Source organism: Anopheles maculipalpis, chromosome 2RL (genome assembly GCF_943734695.1).
Source record: "Anopheles maculipalpis chromosome 2RL, idAnoMacuDA_375_x, whole genome shotgun sequence".
Taxonomy (NCBI): Eukaryota; Metazoa; Arthropoda; class Insecta; order Diptera; family Culicidae; genus Anopheles; species Anopheles maculipalpis.
In genome coordinates, this window is record NC_064871.1 from 66,285,494 (window position 1) to 66,310,359 (window position 24,866).

The 24,866-nt window shown below is 41.5% G+C and overlaps 2 protein-coding genes across 2 annotated transcripts in view; both read right to left on the minus strand.

The window, feature by feature from the left end:
• Window positions 1-24,866, minus strand: part of LOC126556462 (splicing factor 3B subunit 5) — a 334,510-nt gene that overhangs the window by 22,264 nt on the left and 287,380 nt on the right. The window lies entirely within an intron of this gene.
• Window positions 12,004-24,422, minus strand: LOC126556067 (uncharacterized). Its single transcript, XM_050211264.1, has 6 exons — window positions 24,327-24,422; window positions 16,556-16,740; window positions 15,803-16,399; window positions 14,641-14,910; window positions 12,395-12,565; window positions 12,004-12,330 (listed from the first exon to the last, which is right to left on the minus strand). The coding sequence occupies exons 1-6, from the start codon at window positions 24,373-24,375 to the stop codon at window positions 12,049-12,051; spliced, it is 1,554 nt and encodes a 517-aa protein (XP_050067221.1). The 5' UTR covers window positions 24,376-24,422; the 3' UTR covers window positions 12,004-12,048.

Genomic DNA, 24,866 nt, shown 5'->3' on the forward strand with positions numbered 1-24,866 from the left:
CTGCAACATTGATTGAGATGGTTTGGTGTGAAAAGAAGAAGCACAGTAATTACTGTGTCTGTTTGTGAACTGTGATCTGTTTATGAGGCGGAGTTCAGTCTTAATTATCAGTTTTGAGTGATACATTATTTTAAAGCCTACAGAGAGAAAATGAGGTTGAAGAACCTGCATTTATGATTGTGAGTTTAAACTTGGTCTAAGGCGTTAACAGCAAGGAGTCAGTGTCGAATTTAATCAGAGTAATATATCTATATAAACAACCGATTGGCTATAGAAAGTTTGTTTGTAGCAGTTTTTAATATGACAATTTCGTGTAACATTGTTATGTTATTCCATTCTATTTATTTAATCGCCTTTTAAATCCCTTGATGATTGTTGCCATTTTTGAATTACAATATTTTTGTTTATTTCTGATAATTAATGGTCATTCGTTCACAATATCAAAGAAATAAACAAATTTATAAAGACATAAAAATATTCATATTGCTTTACTTCATTCATACCCGCCTAACAACCGTATTTGATTTTAAGAAAAAAGCCGCCATAATCTTAAAATTCCAACGCAATATTTTTTACACATATTTCATTATAAAATAAAACAAGTACAATTCTATTTACAGCAATTGAAAACTCCTTTTCACGTCCACAGTTTTGGTTAGTTAAGTTTATTTCCGTTATTTTTTTTCATGCAATAGTGGTTTGATAGCTTATAATTGCTGATGATGAGGATAATGCTATATCATCCGCGAGATATTGTTTGCGATTCTTCAATAGTTGAATATCCGACGTGTAGTTGAAGAGCTGAAGAGTGTGGACAGTACAATATCTTGGGGACCCCAGCTGGGGGGAGAGTAGGAACTACATGAAGAGCTGCTACATGTGTTTTGTTTGCCCGATTGGAAATAAATGAAAATATTTTTTTTTTCGTAATGACGGCCAGGCCGTACTCCTTAAAATCTAATCTTGAATCTAGCTTTACAATTCATTAAACATATATCCTATTTGAAGGGTAGATATTTCCTTCCCCCTCAATTCAAGTGCATCTTATCCCAGGTGACCTCGGTTGTGGATGTTGTTACTGCCAGGTATGGTTCCAAAGTTGTCCTCTCTATGTCTACTAAGGGGTTGGCGCCTCTTTGGAGCAACGTGCCGTGGATACTTACAACTGGCTCCCAAGAAATCCTCCTTTGTTGCGGATATTTTGTGGTGATTGTCACTCCATATCGTTGCCAGCATTTGGATGTTGTGGGTAGCAGCCCCACCATCGGCAGAACGCAGCAGTCCAAAAGCCACTACAACTTTGTGAAGCTACAGTAGCCTCTAACTCACGCATTCCGCCAACAGTAAAGCCGCCAGTCACAGTCTGAGCCTTCTGAGTTCGTCTTCATCCCACATGCTCTGCCAGCGGGCAATGAACAGCTGTTGTGGGGTGCGAAGAAACTCGCGAGGAGGAATCGACCTCTCATAAATGCAGCCATCGAAGGCACCTTGTTTGGCCAAGGAGTCGCGATTTTCATTGCTAGTTTGCTTCGGAATGCTTTATTGAACAAAGAGCTTAGAATATTCAGTATTTTTTGTTCAAAATAATCAGAGCTCTTTAATGCCTCGAGGGATTACAGTGCTATAAAAATATAATATTAATTAAATACTTCGGAAAATTTAATGCGATGAGTTTGTAGCTTAAACTTTTCACGTCCACATGATCAGCTATATTTTTGAAAAATTATGCCTTGTTGGTGATCATTAACATAATAATTAAAACATGTTTTAGCATTCTTTTTCATCGAAATTGTATTATAAACAAAAATGAGATAAAAGAATAAATCGATAGTACTTGGGTAATCAAAGATTGATTTATGGAGCAAGTGAAAATGATTAAATCAAGATGTAATATCTGATGATTCAAACAAAAGGCTGTGATTTTACTATTGAAAAGCGATTGTGTGATGGTATCGTTTGTGCGTATCGTCTCGTTTATTATCCTTTCTGGGACAGTTCAACATCATTGGACATGTTGGACAATATAGTGTCATGTCAATTGACCAATTCATTTGATAAAAGCGACTGTAAAAAAAATCGACAGCTTTTGTCCATACAAGTGTGTGATTTTTTTCATTACTTACCAGAAGAGAACGTAGTCCTAGCTGACAAATACATGTGTCATATAAATCATCAACATCAGCGCAGCTAGTTGAACGCACTCTCTTTGATTTGTTTACACTTTTCATCGAACCGCACCCGGGACCGCATTTTTTTTTGTTATTGTCAGTCCTTACACCATGAAAAGCGAGAGCTTTTGATTGAATTTGTCACCGTGAAAGTGTAGAAACGGAAAGTAGCGTAAATTTCAACAGGATGCTTCAAATAGCACCAATTGACGTAAAGTGCTCCTCGCTGGTGTTGGTTGTTGTGTTTCATATTTACTTAAACGGTTCCTATTCCAACCAAATCATTCGATGAGGTGGACACGATATTTCGCTGTAGGTCATAAAATCTGTAAACACATCGTTTGGAGCATATTCTGCCGCTGGTATAGCCTCTCGAGCAAGGGAAAAAATGGATGCCACCAAATGGAAATATGCATTATGGATGGAGCGCCGTGAAAAGCAGACAAGTGTGCCGAAATGGAGAAGAATGTGTTTACACAAGAAAAGGTACAAATTTAACTATGGCGAGTTGCGACACCGCCACCATTGTCGGCATGTAGCGTGGCGTGTAAAAGTTCTCACAAACGGAAAGAAACGAAACGATAAAATGATGGACGAGAAATCGAAAAACTTTACCATTTCAGCGACAGCGTTATTCGGCGTTATGGGACACTTTCGGTGGTTGGAGCTTGCACGAGGAAATGATTCATGAAGACTCGACGTGAAGACGCACACGCACATATTCTTTCCTTCGTCATTGTGGGTGTGGAGAGGGTATTGATGTGTGAAAATTTGATGAGTACCTAATACCGATAAGTGATTCAGTACTTACGCACGAGACTTACAATTCGGGATGGGATGCTTTTCACGTCGAGCTGTCTTTTACTTTAACGAAAAAAAAAAGAAACCCGGCGCTTATTCAACATACACTGCTCAATCAATCGTTGCTTTATTAATCATGCAAATAGACAGTGTAGTCGATGGCAGTACACGCCTGTATCGTGTTTGTTCGGGCGTGATTCGTATCCATGCGGTAGGTAGGATCATTTCGGGGAAGCTGCGAAAGGAAGTAATTTGAAACGAATGCTTGAAAGTGTAAACATGAAACAGATTTTTATTTCAACACGCAATGAGCGTGTACATTGCGAGGTTTTTACCCTTATTTGAACATTGAATACACATACTGCACTCTTAACCTAGGTCCTGGGGATGATATGTACAGCGTATTGAAATAAGGGCTGGGAGGTTAGGTTGATTTGTTTGTTAATGCAAACATACCCTTTAAAGCAGCCAAGTCAACCATAGTGCCCCCTTTTTGGTCTGCAAAGGATTGCGTGAACTATAATTCCTGTGGAAAAAAAAATCTTTGCAATACTTGGTTCATCCGGGCCGCGATAACAGACTGAGTTTGACATCACTGCTTAAAGGTGCAAATATTATACAATCGTGTTTAGGTCGCAAATAAGACTTTTTGTTTTTGCTAAGAAAATGTGTTTGTGTTGATTTGAACTTGTTTGTCTGCCTTTATAATAGGCATCATCATATGCACATTAGGTATAAATGTAAAAAAAAAGGTTGTTTATTTATAACCAATCGATGAGTTTTTGTTGTCATTATTGACAAGCAACATATGGTCGAATAAAATTAATAGCCCATCATCTGCAGCAACCATGTTACACATTGACCATCGGTGGCAAACATCCAATCAACACATTGGATGATTGAAGTTTATTTAATGGAATTGTATTAAAAAAAGGAATACAAAAATAGACTGAACTGTTATGATGACCGGTGAGGTTGTGTTTTCTATGGTACGATCGAATCGATAGTAAACATGTCGTTAGTTGCAGGGAAGTTATCTTCAATAAATTACCTATAGAGATAGATTGCGTCGTCCATTTGGCTGTACAAATTTGATCTTCTTTTGAGCGTTGCCAATACATTAAGCGTTTGGATGTTTGGATGATTTATACCAAAGCAGAATACGTCCAAGTTTATGTTGACATATCGTTTGCATAAAAATAGTGGCTAGAAATCAAACTACTGTGACTGCCTTTGCATCCGGACTCCTTTGTAGAGCGTTACGAATGAAAAAATTTTGATCAATACATAGTTTTGAGCTTGTTTTAATTGTATAAAGATTGCTATAAAAAATATTTTATTTGTTTATCTAATGTCTTCCAATTATGATCAACAGAGAACATGGGCGAATCGTAGTATAAGCATACTAAATAGTTACTTGGGGCAACGAGATTTCAGGAGTCCTTGTCCTAGACGTATACTCCTATATGAAGCTTGACAGGACTTAATCTCTTGAAAGGATACGCTCTATCGAAGGAAGATACAATTGTTGTAAATAGACGTGGGTCTCACAGTCGCACGTGAGCCAATTTTCTTGTATGTATTGGTCCTCCGTCCCGAACGGTAAATTCTCGGCCACGGAGTACTATCGTATCTGATATCAGAACCTAACCACCCATCAGCTGAACAGATGTAATAGGGGTTCTAACTTCTATTTTGCTTAAGGCCTCCAAGGGTCCAGATCCGCCACGGACAGGAAGTTTGATTGAGCTGCTTGAAATACCATACACATAGCATAGCGTAGTTTCAGTAACGCGTGAAGTGAACTTTGAACTTTTACATTCCAAATTAGGTACAGAGACCCTTAAAGCTTTCAGTTTAGACTCGTATTGTTTCAGTGATTCGCAAAAAAAGACAGTAGCTCATTCCTACTTATTAGTCCATTCTTCTTCTAAGATGTTTGTCTAACAATCGCAAAAAGGCATCGTTGATTTTTTTTGGTAGTAGAATCATATACAATAACTAATGTTTGCATGGTTTACAAGTTGTTTGATGACTACCGACTCCGATCGCTGTTATGGTACCATTTTCCCATTATGTTTTATGTCCCTGGCTTTCCGACTCATATTGACCCTAATTTTCAATCCTTTATGACTCTCAACTTGATAGCCGATTCTGAACAAAAGTTTTGTTTTATTTGTGAGTATTTGTAATATTTTTACATCCACAAACATTAAACCAATGTATCAAACCATGCTCCTTAAATCGCTCGATGGAAAAGCGTGCTGGTTTGTAATGTCCATGATTCGGAGATGATTATTTTCCTGTCAAATAAATATATCAATTAATCAACAAACCGACCTCCCCAATTCCAACTTTAACGACGTTTTAATGAGGTGTTCATTATATAATTACAATTTATTTATTAACTAAATTGTTTTACATCTAAACTAACCTAAACCTAACCTAAAAGAAACCTAATTAATGCAAAATATTCCTCACGAAGTGTACCGCACGAGAGTTGAGAGCAAAGAGAGCGAGCTCGCCCGTTCTGTCGACCTCGAAGGCTGTGAAAGATTCTGGCCGTGTTGCCAGAATCGCTGCTGTAGTGTTTTATAATAATTATTATTATTAGTTATCGTTCACAACGTAATTCCTCCCGGGGGTAAAGGAAGGTCGTCCCCGGCCGTATGATTGTTTTCGAGTTTGTCTATACAGTTTACGAAATTCTCCTTCTGTTGATCTTATTTTTGTGACGTTTGACTTTTCGTGTGTTTTCGAATGTTCTGTCTTTTATGTTATGAGCAGTTGTTCTGATAGCACGTGGGTCCAACTTCTTTCGAATATTGGGTTTAACGTAAACCTCTTCCCCATCATTTATTATTGGAGGATCCTCTTTCTTATGATTACTTCTGGTCTGTGCTTGAAGTGATCTGTTCAGATTTACTTTGACGTTGTTGAAAATGTCCTGTGCTTGCCTATTTATCTCTTCCGGATTCGTTATATTGCATTGGTTAAACACGATCTCATTTGGCGTATAGCCTGTCGAGGAATGTACCGTATTGTTGTATAACGCGATGCATATTGGTATCATATTAACCGTGTTCGTATCGGGAAATTTGTGCTTATTCGTGTTATACATTTCTATTACAGTAGAATGTGTCTTTTCCACTTGTCCGTTGCTCTCGGAAGACGATGCGTATTTAAGCGACGTGCCTAAGTTGCTTAGGAATTGTTTCAGTTGAATAGATCGGAACGTAGTTTCATGATCGGTAATTATTTCTGTCGGTGTTCCGAAATTACTAAAATATTTCGCTAACGCATTTTTGACGTCAATGAGGCTTTTGGATTCTATTGGGACCATTTGTGCGAATTTTGAAAATGCATCCACTAATGACAGAAAACTATTCGAGTTTATGGAGAAAATATCCATGTGGACGCGTTCCATTGGTCGATCTGTTACAGGTCTAGGAGATATTTTGATATTGTAGGGTTTGCGATCGTACTTGTGAGTGTTGCAAATTGTGCAAGTTCTAACTGCTGCTGCGATCTTGTTGTACATTTTCGGGAAGAAATATGCCCTTTTTAGTTGATTTTCTACTTCGGCCACGCCTCTATGAGCTCTTTCGTGTTCTTTCGTAATCAATGAGTCTTGCTGTTCCTCGCTCGGTACATCTTTTACTTGTAAGTGTGTAATTATGAAATATCCGCTACTAGTGAAATACTTTCTGTAAGATTCTTGTATCAAACCTAATATTTCTTCTGGGGCTAAAATAGCTGTCTGTTTTCCATTGTGATATTTTCTGATTGTATGTTCTATTATTTTTTCGTTATAATATTGCCTAGTGACTACTGTTCTTTTATAGTTTTTAAACGGCAATTCTTCGATATCGTTTTCTGATTGTGACACTCGGAAAATAATTTGGTTTTTATAATAATTTATAGGTCTTTCGGTTGATTTGATATAGAAGCTATCTGAAGTGTCTGCTGAGTGTGTTGTTTCTAAGTTTGTGGTGTCGTGGATGTTAATGTCAGCCGTATCATTAGTTTTTCGACTTAGCGCATCTGCTACTACATTTGCTTTGCCTTGTTTGTAATCTACTGTGTATTGAAAGTTTTCGAGTTCTAATCTCCAATGTAATATTCTATTATTTTTGAGAGATGTTTTAATAAACGTGAGAGGTTTATGATCAGTATAAAGCTTAAATTCTCTACCAAATAAATATGGCTTGTATTTTCTGATAGCCCAAATGATTGCTAGTGCCTCCTTTTCAATGGTAGAATAATTTTCCTCTGCTTTGTTGAGTGTTCTGCTTCCAAACGCAATAGGACGCTCTACATTATTTTGGATTTGCGAGAGAACCGCTCCGATTGCATAGTCGCTAGCATCGGTTGTTAATATGAAGGGGATAGTAAAGTCAGGGTAAGCTAATACTTGATCAGATGCTATAATCTGTTTCAATTTAGAAAATGCTTCAACGTACTCTGCGTCGTTTGGGTTTACTTTTTGTCCTTTTTTCAGATATTTTGTGAAAGGTTTAGTGATTCTTGAATAATCTCTAATGAAACGACGGTAATAGCCAGATAGTCCTAGGAATTGTCTTATTTGTTTTTCGTTTTCTGGTAATTTCCAATCCAAAATCTTTTTAACTTTGTCTGGATTTGGTTTTATACCTTCAGGAGAAATTACGTGTCCTAAAAATTCCGTTTCGCGTTTTAGAAATTCACATTTATCTACTTGTATTTTCAGGTTAAAGTCAGAAAGTCGTTTCAGTATTTTGGAAAGATTATCTAAATGATTTTCGAGATTATTCCCAACAATTATGATATCATCAAGATAAACGTAACAGATATTGCCGATGTATTCTGATAAGATATTGTTCATAGCCCGTTGGAAAGTGGCCGGTGCATTTTTGAGCCCGAATGGCATTCTTGTGAATTCAAAGTGGCCTTGATTAGTTGAAAATGCAGTTTTTTCCTGATCTTCCGGATGCATTTCGATCTGGTGGAATCCAGATTTCAGATCCAACGTAGTGAAATAACTTGATTTTCCGAGGCTATCCAAAATGTCTTCAATTTCTGGTATGGGATATTTATCACCTACCGTTTTCTCGTTCAATTTACGGAAATCAATAACTACTCTAACCTTTTGTAAGCCAGATGCATCTTTTCGTTTTGGCACTACCCAAATTGGAGAAGCGTAAGGGCTTTTTGATGGTTTTATAATATTTGCTTCCAGCATTTCTTTTATTTGATCTTCGACGTCTTGTTTGAAGATGTGTGGATATCTATAGCTCTTAGTAAATACTGGCTCATTATCTTTTGTGTTAATTCTGTGTTTTATAATTGTTGTGCTAGTAAGTTTTTCGTTGTTCTTCAGTAGTACGTTATGATGGTCAATAAGAGTTTCAATTAATTTTTCCTTTTCATAAGCTGATAAATGCTCAGTTCGTATAAGTTGTTGAATTAATTCTTTGTTTGGCACAGTATTAGAATCAGCTGGAATTGGTGCCAGAATTTCAAAATTATTGACAATTATATTTAATTTGGGGATTTCAGGAGTAATTTTACTTGTTGTTAATACGTTTATAGTTGATCTATTATTTTGTGATGAGTAAACACCTGGTTCAATTAGCGTATCATTACTTAGGCGCTGGTAGGTTGGGACAAACCAATCTCCACAACGATCAGTTATAACTGTGACAGTATGACAAAAATATTTTCCAGTGTAGTATTTGTGGAATTGTGTTTCAACACCCTGAATAGTGATAGTATTAGCAGCATAATTTATAATGGTGTCGGTTTCAGCCATAAATTTTGATCCTATAAGGCCGTCGAAAAAGTTATGGAAATCAAAAATGTAATAAACTTGCTCCTTAAATGTAGGTCCTAATAGGTTACATTTAATTTTTTTATTAGTTGTTTGTTTACCAAAAATATTTTCAATGTTCGCATTACAACACATTTCGTTATTTGAAATAATGCCTGGCTTAAGTATGTTTTTATTTGCTCCACTGTCAATCAACAAACGTATTGATTTGTCTTTGGAGCTATCATACACGATTAAGTATGGCAAGAAGTCTAACGAATTGATCATGTCGGGTTTTCGGTTGAATTGCCCAGACGAAAATTTGTATTGTTCTCTTTACATGCAGTGATTTCGGTGTTATTGATAGTTCTGTTATTTGAAGTGAATTTACTTCTTTGTGAAGAATCAACTTCCATCGGCGTAGGATATTGTTTATCAGATTTATCCACATTCGTATAACGTATTCGTGAGGAGTTTCCAAAATTTGTTTTACTCTGTTCATTTTTACTATAAGATGGGTTATGATTAATAGGTGGTTGACCATTCATTTTATGTGAATTAAACTCTTGTGCTTTAATTTTGCATAGGAAATTATAAGCATCCTCAATATCTTTTGGCCGTGCTGCTTGCACATAACCGAAATATGGTTTTTTCAAACCAGCTATAAAAGCGGCTAATCCATCCTCATCTATAAACTTACTGATTGCTGTCCAACTATCCCTGTAATCCTGATCTTGTTTTGCAATAGATTTTATATTTTGAATTATTTCCTTAGATTTTTGATAATATTTATGTATGGTCATACCTTCCGTCATTGTATTTTGCCACAATTGGCATTTAAAGGTGGAAAGTTCTCTTCTATCGCCTATGGCGTCGATCAAAATTTCCTTTACTTCATCAAAAGTTTTTGGATTGCCAGCAACACAAAGAACGTCCTTGGCCTTTCCTTCTATTTTGTTTAAAACTGCGGTTACGTATACATCGTAAAGTTCTCTGTCTACTCTCCCTTTAAATAGGTTCAAAGTACTATCAGCTGTTTCAAGCCACGCTGATAATTGTTTTTTATTACCATCGTATTTTGGTAGCGATTTTATCGGGTCGGGTATCTTAAATAAATCTTCTACCTTGATACCCGTCTTAGATTCCACGTGTTCTTTGATGTCACTTTGAACAATTATTTGTTCTTGTGTAAACTTAATTGCTTGTTCTTGCACATTTAATCTTTCGTTTATGGCCAACAAACCAGTGCTTAACTGTTTGAGTTGATCCAAAATTTGCGATTCCATTGTATCTGCGTTTACTAAACTCTCCGAAGCCGAATCTGTATGAAAAAGTTGTATTCGAACGCTAGGTGCTGCGTTGATCCAAATTCTCTTTCTCTTTTACACTCTCGCTTGGCAGTAACTCTCAAATTTGATAATAGTATCAACGTCCTATCAACCTATCTGGTAGTGTTGATTGGATGTATGTGTGATGCGTGACTCGATACAAGGTCTCACACCACGTGCTCTCAGTGAAAGTAAAAACACTGCTACGCACTTTTGCTAAAATCGGCCTATCTGGTAGTGTCAATTTAGCGAACGTAAAACTTAATATAAAAAAAGTTTTACTTACGTGTGGTAATAGTTTAAGGTTGTGCCGGGGGGTCCTCGAACCAAACAACGGATGTAATCCTTTAGCTGCCGGTGCAAAATGCGGGAACCACTTAAGAATGGATTATTAATCCAAATCTTTTCCACTGTATTTAAGCACTTCCTCAACTGTCTACAGCGCCAATTACAATTTATTTATTAACTAAATTGTTTTACATCTAAACTAACCTAAACCTAACCTAAAAGAAACCTAATTAATGCAAAATATTCCTCACGAAGTGTACCGCACGAGAGTTGAGAGCAAAGAGAGCGAGCTCGCCCGTTCTGTCGACCTCGAAGGCTGTGAAAGATTCTGGCCGTGTTGCCAGAATCGCTGCTGTAGTGTTTTATAATAATTATTATTATTAGTTATCGTTCACAACGTAATTATATGTTAATGTAAAGTTATAATAGACTCGCTTCAACGTTTGCCTTTAGCTAAAAGGACGCACAAATTGAAAGTGCTTTTAAAACATTTTTTTAGTTTCCCTCCCACCGTCTCGTTTATAGCCAAGACACAACAGTTGAACAAAAACACAACCGAATCTTTTCCTTCTTCACCATCATCGTCACCATCAACATTTCCCGTTGATGCGTACAGTTTAAGGCAAGTGAGAAAGTTCAGCGTCGACAATCACAGACCCTCGGTGGGTGTGTGTTTGTGATAGTAAAATTTTATTGAATAGTTAGCAATTAGTTCCCGGTTCTCCAGAGTGCTGACGAATTTCACCCAAATGGTAAAGTTTTCCTCATGCAAAAATCTTTCCATTGGCGTGTGCTTGTGTTTGTGTTTGGGAAAAGTAGTTTTCTCCCGCTTCTTCGAGGCATCTGGCTTCATACCGGCCACCGGCTTTAGGTCGTCCTCTCTCCGGTAATCGATGGGCGTACAGCAGAACACGGGAGCGTTCTAACGAATCCTTATTGTACGAACCGATGTTTGGCATGCAACAAAGTTTGCTGACATGAATGCATTTTTCATTGCACGTTGTTTTAATATTCTTCCTGTATCGTTATGTCCCCGATAGCCGCTGGTACCAGCAGGTGGCAAGTGTCGTGAATAATGAAGCCGACAAAGTTTAGGATAATTTTCCATCGGTACAGCAAATTCTCGAATGAAGCGTCGACCCCGTACGCTACTAACTGGCCATCGGCTGTGTGTGTGTGTACGCGAGTGTTTGTTTGACGAGTTTTTCTTCCAACTTCATCGAGAGTACCGCAGCGTGTGACTATTGTTTGACCGATGGATAACAAAAAAAAAAAAAACGTTCTGGACATTCGCAGCACTTTGTCCGTGTCGGAGAATGTGTGAAGAAGTGTCGGTTTGCCGTGGTTGGTGGGAAACTTTCATGTTGTAATTATTTTACGCTGATAATATAATTCCTCTCTCACCCTTTGGAGTTTTCGCACTTGTACCATTCTTCGATCCGTGACGGAAGAAAAATTGTTCAATTATTTTTGCTTAATTAAAAACTCCTTTCCACAGTAGCTGCGGGTGCTCAGTTTCACTGGGAGGACCAACGAACCAAGGGTGTGTGGAGTACTTTTTTCGTTAAATCTTTTTGTGGCCTCAACCCACTTTGGTGGGTGGGATCGTTGGTTGGTGTCCAGCACCCGTATACTTTACAGCAGCACTGTCGGTCGGTAGATGAAACGAACGAACTCAAAAAGCTACATGTCGCATTAGTGTAGCCATCTGGAACTGTTCCTCGGATAGCAGATGCCAGCAGGGGTGGTCTAGCATGCGGGACACCTCCCGTTCGGTAGCTTCCAGCGTGCTGGAGGTTGTCTGTAACCACTGGTAGAACTCGTCCGTCCATTCGGGGCTTCGGGGCCAATCACAGCCCAGCTTGACCTGTGCACGATTGATGTACAGATGACGCAGGTTTTGGGTCGATTTAACAATCAATAGGATCGTGGCCGTGGAGATGCACTCTCGTACCATCTGTTTTGGAAAAGAATGGTATCAGCTATAGTTGGTTGCAATTGTTAAGGTTTCCGAAAGTTACCAGCGCATTCAGCCCGGGACAGGAGCGGGCGAGCAGTACGAGCAAACTATCAGGCCGTTCCTGGAACTCGCCGTCCATCGGTGAGTCTACTGCCGGTAGCTGCTCGTGCCCGTAAACGGTCAGCGTGTACTTGTAGGCATCGACGGCCGCTACCAGCTGGTCCGAAGTAATCTGCAAGAGATTAGAGATGCTGCATAAAAGCTTCCCGCTAAAGCGTAAGAGGATCCGTGCGCTTGTTGCATGCGTTCATGCATTGTTCTTCGGTTGTCACGAATATAGTCGGTTTGTGATTCTGGTGCGCATTTGGATAAAACTCATTCCAAAGACTAGATTGCGAGCGGAGCATTCTGTATGCATATGAATAAGAATAATCAACAAACTATCACCCAAAACTTAATTAACACTCCATCTCGGGAGCGCTTGTCGGTTTCGTTGGTTTTGTTTGAGCTTTTCCTTCCCTGAGCGTATGTAACATATTCGTGTTAGTTCGTAAGCTTCCCAAAACCGTTCCGTGAATACACCAGAGGGCAGAGGCTGAGGGCAATAATTTATCGCAATCGTTGGGTTGGTCTGTACGATGTGAGGATGTTTGTGCTTGTTACGGCTGTTTACCTTAACCGGTGTGGCGTTATGGTGTGGTTTGCTATTATTTGCTTTGCACTCGAATTTTTCCCTTTGTTTAGGGAAAGTTTGTAGTGTGCGTGTGTGTACTATTTCCAAACTACCTAGCGTGGATTCAGTAGTGGTTTATTTTCCATAAAATAACGATAGAATGAGCCGGTACATGTGGTTTAAAAAAATTATTTACATCTGCTAACATGCGCAGCTCGTGTCTCTCATGATGTGAATAGTATGTGCAAATAATGAAACTTTATATTAATATTTATTCGTCTAAAGCTATCTAGCCTGTGGTCTACATTTCTTTTCGTAAGAAACATCACCCTAAGAATTGCAATTAAATTTCCACTGAACCAGTGATAATAAAATATTCCTCACAAAATGCTTCGTAGAATTAGTCTAAACTAATCTGCACTAATATCCACAGAGTATGCAGAAATCATTGAAAAAAATGGATCATTAGTACCCAATTCTGTAGATCTAAATACTATTGAGTTAGTGGTCTGGGTCTTAAGTACCTGCTAGGAAATAGAAAATTGACGTTTGCAAGAATGTATGGGGCGTCAATCCAATCCACTTGTAAGCTTATGCAAAAAAAAAAAAAATCCACGGCGCCGTCATTCGTCTGTGTTGAAGGAATTCCAGTACGATGAGAAGGAACCTAGCGCGGTATGAGGCAGATGATGCCTCACGGGTGCCTCAATCAACGAAGCAGTTAAAATAGAGTATGTGCAATTTTTATTCTAGTCCATTGATTCTATATTGCAGTACAGGGGTCAAAATAATACTGGCAAATTCTAGAGTAGGTTTATGATCATTTCATAAATCATCATCAAATAAAGAGCAATTATTTTAAATCTTATTTCTAGCATTTTTTTTTTAGAAGTAATAACTAAAATTGTTCATCCTTGAGACATGAAGCTTCAATTTTTTCTGTGTGTTTTTATAGTTTTAAGCCTTGCAAATATCTTTTTAGCTGCGACAGGCTAGAATAAATATTTCTTCTATTAATATAATCGTTTATCATGTTATAACATATTGAAGCAACTGTTGATAACATGTCGATTTCTAACTTCCTATCCACTGATTCCAGTGATAACTCCAATAAGATACATATCGGTTAGGTGATCAGATCATATGCAATAGCTGTACAGTAACTGCACTCTAAATGTTGCAATTTAATTTTATTTTTCTCACGATGTCCCCCAAAATTCGAACCACAACGCTAATTTATTATCGTAGAAAAGTGAACAAACATACTGGTGAAATACAAAATAGAATGTTAATATCCTGTTGAAATAATCAACCAGAAATAAAAATGAAATGGATTTAAAAAACTAAAATAGCTTCGAAACTGCTATGCGAATTGCAAAAGTCTAGACTGGTCACATTTTACCAGCTATTGTTCACATTTCGACAGTTTGTCTTCGAGAGGTTACTCAATAAATTCCCTCCTTTTGCTAGTCGCTTCTGGCCCAACTCATGCTCAGCACCGGTCCTGTGCTGTCAAACAATCAGCCAGACCGACATATTGTCATGCCGGAACAGTGGGACACACCTACAGCGGCAAGCATACAAGCATACGACAAGACAGGACGCAACGACATAACAGGACAGGTTATAGTTACCATTGTTTTGGGCGTCTGATAAATCATGCTGGCAACAGGAGCTTCGGGCTGCAGCAGGATCACCGCGTTGGTGGTGGACTCGACGCGCAGATGGACCCGCAGCCTCGGGTTATCCCGTCGAACTGTCAGCCAAGCCTTCGCGGAGCATGGACTGATGGCAAGGGCGGGCGGTGTGTAACGATTCTGCAGCAGGGTGAGATGCTTCACCTTGGAATCGGCCAACAGTGTCAGTACGTCGTCGTCGACATTCTGCGGGGAGACTTCTAGCACCTGGAGGTAGAGAAGGGGGGGAAAGGGAAGCGTGGAAACCGGATGAGCGAACGAACCAACGGACGGACGATGACAAGGGTGATTAATCGTTTTCGGTTATTAAATATCTGTCGCCCTCGAATGTCCTTGCGTGTCGCGTTCATGTGTGTGTATGTGTGAGTCAATAATAAGTTCCCGGTTGGGTGAGCCCATTCTCTTCAGCACACGAGCAAGTAGGTAAACGCATACACACATACAGACGCTCATGGCGTGTTGGGTAGTGAAATCCCATCTTCGTGCATTTCGGCCGTAGTTTCCGGGATAAGGTTGAGTTACAAATTGAACGGTTATGCAAATTGGTCGTTGCTTAAAGCGCCTGCATGTTAGGCAACACGTAGCACACAACGAGAACCGTGGTTCGATGAGAGACTCTAGAGCGACTGCCAAACTGTTCGGTTGTTGTTCTTGTGTTCTAATCCTTGTGTCCTTGTTAAAGCGGCCATGAAATTGATGATGAAAAGTAGATAGCGTGGTTTTGGTTTTTCGCTTTTGTGGCCTAGACTGTGGGGGACACAATCATAAAGTAATGGAATTAGCCAACGCTGTGTTAGCACGTGGACCCGAATCGTAGGCTGTCCTGGCGATGGACAACGGTTTTGACGATGAATCAGCACTGTTTGGACATGGGGGATGAAAAACGATTCGTTGACAATATATCCCTGGGCTGGATCCGGATGTGCTCGTCGTTTGGGTCAGGTTTTGGTGCCGGTCCAACTAAGGAAGGTGTCAGATGCCATGGTGATTGGTATCAGTTTTCACCTTGTGGCCCGAAATGGCACACCGAAACCGGTCCGTCGCTCGGTGGGATGGTTTTGGTGGGAAGATAATTTAGTTAGGAGACGTCATCACTCACCTGTAGATTGAGAAACAGTCCGATGTGCATGATGGGACAGTGGTGCGAGGTAACGTTGACGAGACAGAGCCGGCGCAGCACCAGACAGCAGGACTCGAGCACTTCGTCCAGCAGATGGTTCGCTTCGTAGCGCTCCAGTATGAGGTCGACCAGCGAGAGCGATTGCAGGTTGGTGAGGCAAAGCATGAGCCGCTTGAGTGCGGCCAGCAGCTGACCGCCGGTACCGAACAGCTTGATTGACTCTGGATCTTCGCTGAGGGCCATATTGCACGGGAACAGGTAATTGAGTGAACGGATCCGCGAACCACAGCCGACCCATTCCCGCGGACATCCGGTGGTCCGTGCGTTCTGTTCCATGGCCCACGAGATGAGCGACATGAATTGGAACATGTTGTTGAAGCTGACTTGCGGTCGGAAGTCAAGCCCGCGTATCAGATGGCCCACGGATAGGAGGCAGCTCTGGAGGCGTGAGTGATCGAGTACGGGCTGCCAGCCGGAGTAGTAGTTGTACCGCATCCGTCCAAGCGTCGCATCCTCGACCAGAAAGTTAGACCACACGTGTGGCAGATAGAACGCTCTGTACCATCCGTAGCAGGTCTGTCGAGGCGAGAGAAAACGTGAGTGTACAATTAATCAATCGGTCGTGCAAACACCGCCCGTGCAGCGGTCCACAATGCAAGGCAGGTGATCATTGTTATTATCGTCATCATCATCATCTGTAGACGAAGAACACGCCAGGGATTATCGTCCTACCAGGCTTGCGTAGTACCGCTCCTTGATGGTGAGATGGGAGAAGATGCGCTCGAGAATATGATCCGGTAAATTACTCCACTGCGTCCAGCCATGGTCTGGGTCATCATTTTTCGAATCGTTCTCATCCGACTGGGCAACGGTTTCATTCTCGTACGCTTCATCCTCGTCCACTTCGATGTAGCATGCTGTTCGGTGGGATAGCGGAATGGGGTCGACCCGAAGTGGCATGAAACAGACAGAGAATGAGAATAAAATATTTATAATTCCAATTCGTAGCATCCTGTCTCGTGCCGGATGCAAGGATGGCGGTGGCCGGCTGGAAAGGGGCGTGACGGAGGTCAGTGTGCACGGTAAGATGGCACTGCACGGCACGGTACACGTTTCGATATGAATGTTTCGCGCACCGAGAACACCGTGCGAAGTGAAATAAATTGAGAATAAATTTGAAATAAAGACGATAAGAGGAGCAAGTAGCATCATCCAGTTGCTTGGTACTATTTTTGCAAGTGCTCAACGTGTCTGGGCTTGGGATTGTGCGATACAGGTGGTTCTGTTACGTGCCGTACAGGTGGCCAGCGTACAGTAGTGATTTGGCGTGTCTTATTTGTTATGAAGTATATTGCTCTGATTAAATTCTATCCATTTTTTTGCTGAGAGTGAGCAAAATTTTGCCAAAATGAAGTTGGTAAAATTTTGCGGAGAGTTGAAAATTGAAATAACAGTAGAGATCTACGCCATGAAAATTTCGAATTATAATTAATTTTATAGCTTAATCCATATTACTCGATGGCGAGCGCCTTCCAGACGGTTTCCTACGATGCAGCTTGCGTGGTCGCAAGTACTATCCCGCTAGTCCTCCTCCTAGAGGAGGATATTCGCTGCCATGACGACAAGGTAGCGAGGGGATATACTGGACCAGACATACGAAAGCGACGCAGAGAGGAGACCATGGAACGCTGGCAACAACAGTGGACAGCCGGAGCAGAGCAGCAGGGATCGCCGGGGATGAAGACGAGGAGACTTATCCCGGACATTATGTCCTGGGTAAATCGTAAGCACGGAGAAATTGATTTTTATTTATCTCAACTCTTTACAGGGCATGGGTTTCTCCGGAGCTACTTCGTCGAGAAAGGCATCCTCGACGGCTCGCCAAACTGCCCGGTGTGTGAACATGACGTGGAAGATGTCGACCACGTAATGTTCCACTGTCCACGGTTTGCTCGGATCCAACAAGAGATGCAGCAGCAGAGCCACACCCGCCTGACGATGGACAATCTGGCGGCGGAAATGTGTGCCAACCGCGACACCTGGGAAGCAGTCCGAACTGCCGCTCGGACCATCTTCAGAAACCTCCAAGTGAGGTGGAATGAGGAAAGTCCACCAACGGCAAGACGGAGGCGACATCAACGACGGCGGAACACGGAACAACCAAGGTAGCAATAGCTGCCGCCGTAACCGCACACAAAGGACTGTACTACAACGGAAGCAGCAGCAGCAGCGACGAGTAACCAGAGCAGCAGCAGGAGCTTAGACCCAACCGGGAGTAACGGCTACGGACGGACGGGTCTGAGCAGCAGCAGCGGAAAGGAAGGCACGAAGCAGCAGCAGCAGCTGAGACAACAAGGACGAATGATGCAGCAACCGCGCGTCAACGGGATGAGTGCATTGCACAAACGAACATGCATGGAGTACTACGCACAGCAGCGCATCGGCAGGTTTCGGATCAGGTCGAGGAGTGGTTTAGTTGGGTCGCATCGGCTGCCGGGTCCGCTTCACGGGACCAGCGTCACGATGAATCCCACATACCCCATCTTGAGGGTTGTAGGGTGAGGGTGAGGGTCTGTAGCCGCAGACCACCCTCCGAGATAGGGACCTTTTGAAGGTTCCCTCCCCGTTAACAAAAAAAAAAGAAAAAAAGGTTGCGGCGCCGCCGATTTACTTGCTTACTAGACTGCCGATAGCACGTATTTGGATAGTCAGTGAATCCCGGTCCTGCCGTGTGAAGATCGTCGCCGCTATCGGCAATACCAGTGGAAAAGATAATTATTGGCACAGAAAAATCGAGAGGAATATTAGTTATGTTTGCCTACTTCAGAATGATTCCTTAACCGGTGAAAAACAATCAAATAATTATTCCTCATATTTTTCACCAGCTCGAATAATAAGATGCTTCCAGTATACCGCAAAGCGTGATGAGCTCTTCCAGACCAAAAAGATAAATAATTTTTAAAAATTATGCTCACGTCTCAACGTTGTAAAGGAAAATTAAAACTCTGATTCGTTACAAAGAAAACAGTAGACGGAAAAGTTAGTTTGTTTAGATGATATTGAAAAATGGAAAAAAAAACTAACAATCAATTTTTTGATGATTTGGATTTTTAAAACCTTAAAATTACATCAATTCTTGCTCACTTTCACACTGGAAATCCAAGCATAACCTCCTGTCAGTCTTTTCTCCCCAGAACGCTTAAAGCGTTTAAAGAGAGCGTTTGTCACGCCGCTTAAATTCTTTGGCAATCTTTTTTACGATTTTAACTACCTCATACCGCTCGCGCTTCGCGAAAAGAAACGAGGGTAAATATGCTTTGTAAAGTGCGCGCCAGGAACCGGGAATGGTAAAAAAGCTCTGTCACGACATGTCCCTGGAATAAAAGTGGAACTGTCCTTTCTTTAACGTCGCGTCGCGTTCTCCAGCGCCCGAGTGTGGGCATGAGGAGATGTGTCTGTTTTAAAAGTGGTAATTTTTGTGAAAACTCATAACGATTCCGGTACACATACACACACCGCACACGGTCGCGTCACCCCTTTCGGTCGTGTCGTGCCAGTTTTAAAGATTATGACAATCGTTTCCGTGCTACCCGCTAAAGCCTTTGCCAGGTGAGATTTTTCCTCTAAAGGAAGCGTTTTCGGGCCTCGTTAACATTCGGATTTATGGGTACGAAACTTATTAAATGAGCTTCTTATGACTTTTCTCGCGCTTTGATGAAACTTTTGGACGGTTGGCGGGAGGAATCAAATAGGGCGACGGAGTTGGATGAAACATTCCACTTCCCTCGCACAACGCCACGCGAATGAGATACTTCTACGGTGCGGTGTTGGTAGATACAAAATGAACACGGGAACAGCACTACCGGGCTACTCATTGTTTCCGAAGAAAGCATATTCGGGAGGAAAAACTCGCTTAAATTATTTAAAATCCACCCTGCATTTCCACCGGTGTACTTGCGAGTGTAGCGCGAGTGTAATTCCGAAGCTTGTGCATAATTTATGCTTCTTCTGCTCGGTTCTCGGTTCGAAGGCGCAGAGAGTGGCTTTCTTGAGCCCATCCGTCGTTCCTTGGGGAGGAAAAGTCGAATCGGAGGCGATTCTTTCATCTGCGGTACGACACAGTACACCGTTAACCCCTTGCCTTCCTGGTCGGAGTCATATAGAACCGGAAGGAAAGGAACTCAGAGCAGGGTTCTGATTGTGAGTGAAGCGATGCCATGTGGCAAGATTTAATGGCGTGTGGTAGCCTATATTTATGATCTTGGTACATTTTTTTTTCTTTTGTAAGGTTGTCCTCTTTTGGGACTAGCCAGATATTGCCCTTGGTGGGTAAGATGTAGGACATGGATACAATAAATAAAGGGCGAGTGAAAGAGAAGGAGGGGGGGGGGGAGTATTCCCGTGTCTGTGGTGAAATTATCGGCGTCATTTGGCGAGGTTCGCAAAATGACTTGTTCTAACTCTATTAGAGCCATGTAGTTGGGAACAAAAAAGCTTTTGTTTCGATGCGAAATAGGGCCCACGGCTAGTGACCACGAAGGAACAACGGTACCCTTTTTGGTGGATACGATCCTTCAGCCATCTCGCTCCCAGTGGCATGAATCGGGCAAGCAATTATGCACAATTATTCGCTCGTAATACACACAACCCAACACCAAACGCCACCATACTTCCGGGTAGATTAAGAGCCACGAACCACATCCCCAACCCCACCCCTCCTCCCCCTCCCCCCCCGGGTCATTCCCTTAAACTCCTTTATAACTCCGCTCATATCCACATCCGCCGGTATATCAAGATTTATTCGCCTTCCTGTCGGCGGATTTACGAGAGCGCGCGCGGTCTCACAGCAAAATGGAGGATAATTTCCTCGACGTTCACTATTTATTGCACCCGCGGGAATTGAGAGTCCTTCTCTGTCATACCGCAAGGGTCCGCACCGAGTGCCGAGGCAGGGACGAAGTAGAGTGTATGGATGGGACACGTGGTTCCCAATGGCGGTAATTTAGGCGGCACTATGCCATTAGATACACTAGCTAGCGAGCTTCAGTTTCGTGTGTGGACCAAAATAAGGTAGGGCTAAAGTTTTCCATGCCTTCAATTAAGGTAAAACGTGCCCTCTGGAGAACATCATCGTTTTCGGGAAGCTCGGTGAGTGAGTTACAACTGCGAAGGTACGGTTCTGATTGCAGGTGCGCGCGTACGTCGTCACCTGCCTGCCTGTATGGTATGGGCCTGTGTGTGTGAGCATTACGTGAAAGGGTGGGAAGTTTTGAGTTTTCCCTCGATAGGACGACTCACCCTGAAGTAAGCGCGAGGCACATTTAGTGTAAATCGAATTTATCACTCACGGTAATTATTGAATCCGAAGGTGGTGCATGGAGGTTGGGTTTTGATCGGAGTGTAGGATGAAATGAATAGTTCCGGTTGAAAAGAAAGTGTGTCACAAACATTTCCGATGCTCGCTAATGACTTCCATTCGAAATAATTTTAATAAGTGAGAAGTCGCGTTGATGGGTGTTTGTTAATTTGGTTAATGAACCATAATTGAATGTTCAAATAATGATGTATCATTCGCAGTTACATAGAAGAGGGAGTAAGACGTTTGCATAACAAGTTATCGTTTTTTTTTTGCTTAAGGCAAGGTCCCTTTCTTCGCGACGGTCGAAGCTGGGACTCTATCGTACCTTCATAGTACTAGTGCTCACATACGCCTCTGAGACATGGATCCTGTCCAAAACAGACGAAGCCCTCTTAGCCGCGTTCGAGAGGAAGACGCTCAGAAGGATCGTTGGTCCCGTATGTGTGGAAGGACAATGTAGGAGCCGATACAACGACGAGCTGTACGAACTTTATGACAACCACACCGTCGTGCAGCGAATTATGCTCGCCAGGCTCCGCTGGCCACAAGGACAAAAGAGGCGTGGTAGTCCCAGATTGAGAACTTATGAGTGAGGATTTATGAGGATTTATGAGGAATTATGAGCGCAAAATTCATTATTTTAAGTTTTTTTAAATATGATTTTTAAGGAATTTGATCCCTCAAAGCTTATTAAGACTCAGGGTTTGCTCACCATAAATGTCGTGTAAATGCTTGGCTCAATGTTCGATTAGGCGTTTAGGATCTCGCTAATTTGCGTCCTGTCTCATTGTGGAATTCCCGGCAATGAGAAGGTAGACTCACTGGCCAAAACAGGCGTCCACGAAGGCACTTGTTACGACCGGTCAAACTTGGATCAGGAGTTCCTTCGTTTTCCACTTTCTTTTTCTTTTCTCGATCTCTCCACAAGTGTCCCTGCGGCCTTGGTTCGATGGGATCGCTGTAGACCAGGCATTCATACGAATAATTTTGCGTTGAAAGCCCATCTGCCGCGTATAACTTTATTACTGTGGGCCTGTGTAGAGTTCGAATCCGATAGATCCGCGGTATTGGGCGCACTCGAGAGCATCGACAGAGCAGGGGTAGATATGTGATAGCCATATGAGACCTTACACGAGGCTCATCTCCTTTTTTTTATGTAGTGTGGTCTTTGTGTTTAGGTTTTTTTTTGTTTTCTGTGGTGCCACAGCTGTTTGTCAGGGTGAAACAGTTGCCTCCAAGGACAATACCATCGGCTACGATGAATAAATGGAGGCAAAAAGGACAGTAAAAACCTTGTAATGTGTAATGTCCATAATCAGTATACGTTGGGCTAAAAAAAATATTTTGTTTGTTTTGTTTCAGTATATGTTGTACAATAGTCACAGCAGATCCAGCCACAACGAAAATACAAAAAAAAAAAACAAGTAGTGCAATAGACCCGGGAATACACACTGGAAATTCTGCAATAATCCTTCAGAACACCACATATGTATGCTACCTTCATACACCAACAGCACAAAAATTCATCCGATTGTGCCGGAGATAAGGCAAAATCCAAGGAGTAAATGCCTTGTGAAATTTGTAATCTGTCAACACGGTGCGGTGTTAAATGGAATTAAAATAAAGGGAAGTAAATAAAATAAAATAAATGGAAAAAATTAACAAAAATTTAAACGGATAAGTAAGTGACTTCTGTGAAAAACTTCTTCTTGTCTTAACGACCTTCTTAGGTCACGCCGGCCTTCGAACTAGACTTGTTGATCCGGATGGGATTTACACCCCAGTCGTGCAGTTTGAAAAACCTTAATGTTGAAATACGAGACGCGGTTTATTTTGCTTTTGCTGTGCAGCTACTTTTTATTGGTAAGCTCTTAGAAATAATCAAAAAATTAGTCCGCTGTTCGCGCGCGCTTATATACGTTTCTCTGATCTTTGTCCGCTCGTGGTTGATTTGCGACTGCACGATCGCTCATTAACTGATCCCAGGGGCAGGCTCGTCCTGCTCTTTTCTGAACAATCTTTTCTCTACTTTTCTTTTTGGTGCCTCCTAACTGACAGGGCGTTTGAAACCTTATACAGTTTCCAATACTTATAGAAAAAGGTTAATTTAAAAACGTATAAAGAGAACAATAATATTTGAGTGCCACATGACAATGTTTAACGGTGATGTGTTTGCATTATGGGTTGTTTCCAAAGGTCAATGAGGAGTAATCCACGGTCAAGTAGGTAAATTATTGGTTTTTTTTGCGGCACTTCTAACATGTTAGATGAACAAAATTGGAATACATGCATATTTCTATGCTAGAATCAGAACAAACCTTATATCACAATTATTTTGTTCCAAAATTAGAAATCCTTTTTTTCAAATTGGCTTCAAAATGTTATTACGACGGAGATTTAAAATCTTAATTAGCCTACATCATATTTTTTCATTTAATATTTCAAAGGAGTATTCACTCACGAATTTACCCCATTTGTATTTTGACGCCCATAGTCGTCCTCAACGTTCTTCACAGTAAACAATTGTGTATTTCAACTGACAGTCAGAAGTGTTCGCACATTGTCTATTACAGTTTAGTGTACAACTTGTTATACCGACACTTATTTGATGAACTTCATCACAGCCATGTAATCGATGAGGGAAACCTTAACACAAGCACATTTCCATAACCGACGCTAAGTTGTGTTTTTCCTATGCTGTGCTAAATTTTCATGTTTTCACTTCATTTCACGGTCACCATAGGCATTTCGGTCGGCGTTTATCACAGCTGTACAAAGCCGACACACTGCACCGAGCACACACACACACACACTCACACACGTACATGGCAAACGTTATATTTTCCTTCGTTTTTCCCGCATTGGCCGCATCGACGACGGTCACTTCATCACCGGCTTTGGGTGGGTTTAAAAATACGACAAGCACGCAATACGCCACCAAAACCTGACCGCGCGGTACGAAAATGGCGAAAATTGCGAAATCGTTCTATCTTGTCTTCACATGACGCGTTTGCGGATGAGTTGTGATGAAAATTGTGTAACAAATAGCACGAATAAAAGCTGCGTATGTGAATTTCCAGCATTCCTCGTGAATTTGTTGCTCGTTGTGTGAAATGGCAAAACACTTAATTTTTATACAGGTACCTCGATCATCACTATCTAGCTTCCAGCCGGCATTTACAGCTTTCGTCATGATGGATTCAACTGATGTCGATCACTACGGCAAACATGAACTATAACAACGCTGGGGAACGGATTCTGTGGCAAATTGTGGTTTAATCACTTGCACTGTGAGATAATTTTGCGTGATCTTGCATGCGCAAATACTCGCCAACGACTGAGTCGCGACCGACGATTTCGGGTCGGCGTCGAGCGTTCATCGATTCTTGACCATAGCGCCTGAGACGATTGTGCTGGTCAGTGAGGCGAGGTGCGTTTGTTGGAGGTAGACTTTCCGCCAGAGAGTAGAGAGGATCCAAGATGTACATGTTTTAAAGTTGGAATAATCGAAAGGGATGAAGAAATGGATAACAGTTGTATGCTAAAGCCCTCGATCTATAAAACTGAAAGGTAAAATAACAATAAATGATCGAGATATTCAACTTACTTAACCAAAACAACTGGATGAACCTTAGTCCATAGAAGCCAGATGGAACCATCCACTTTGTAATGGTAGTGGTGACT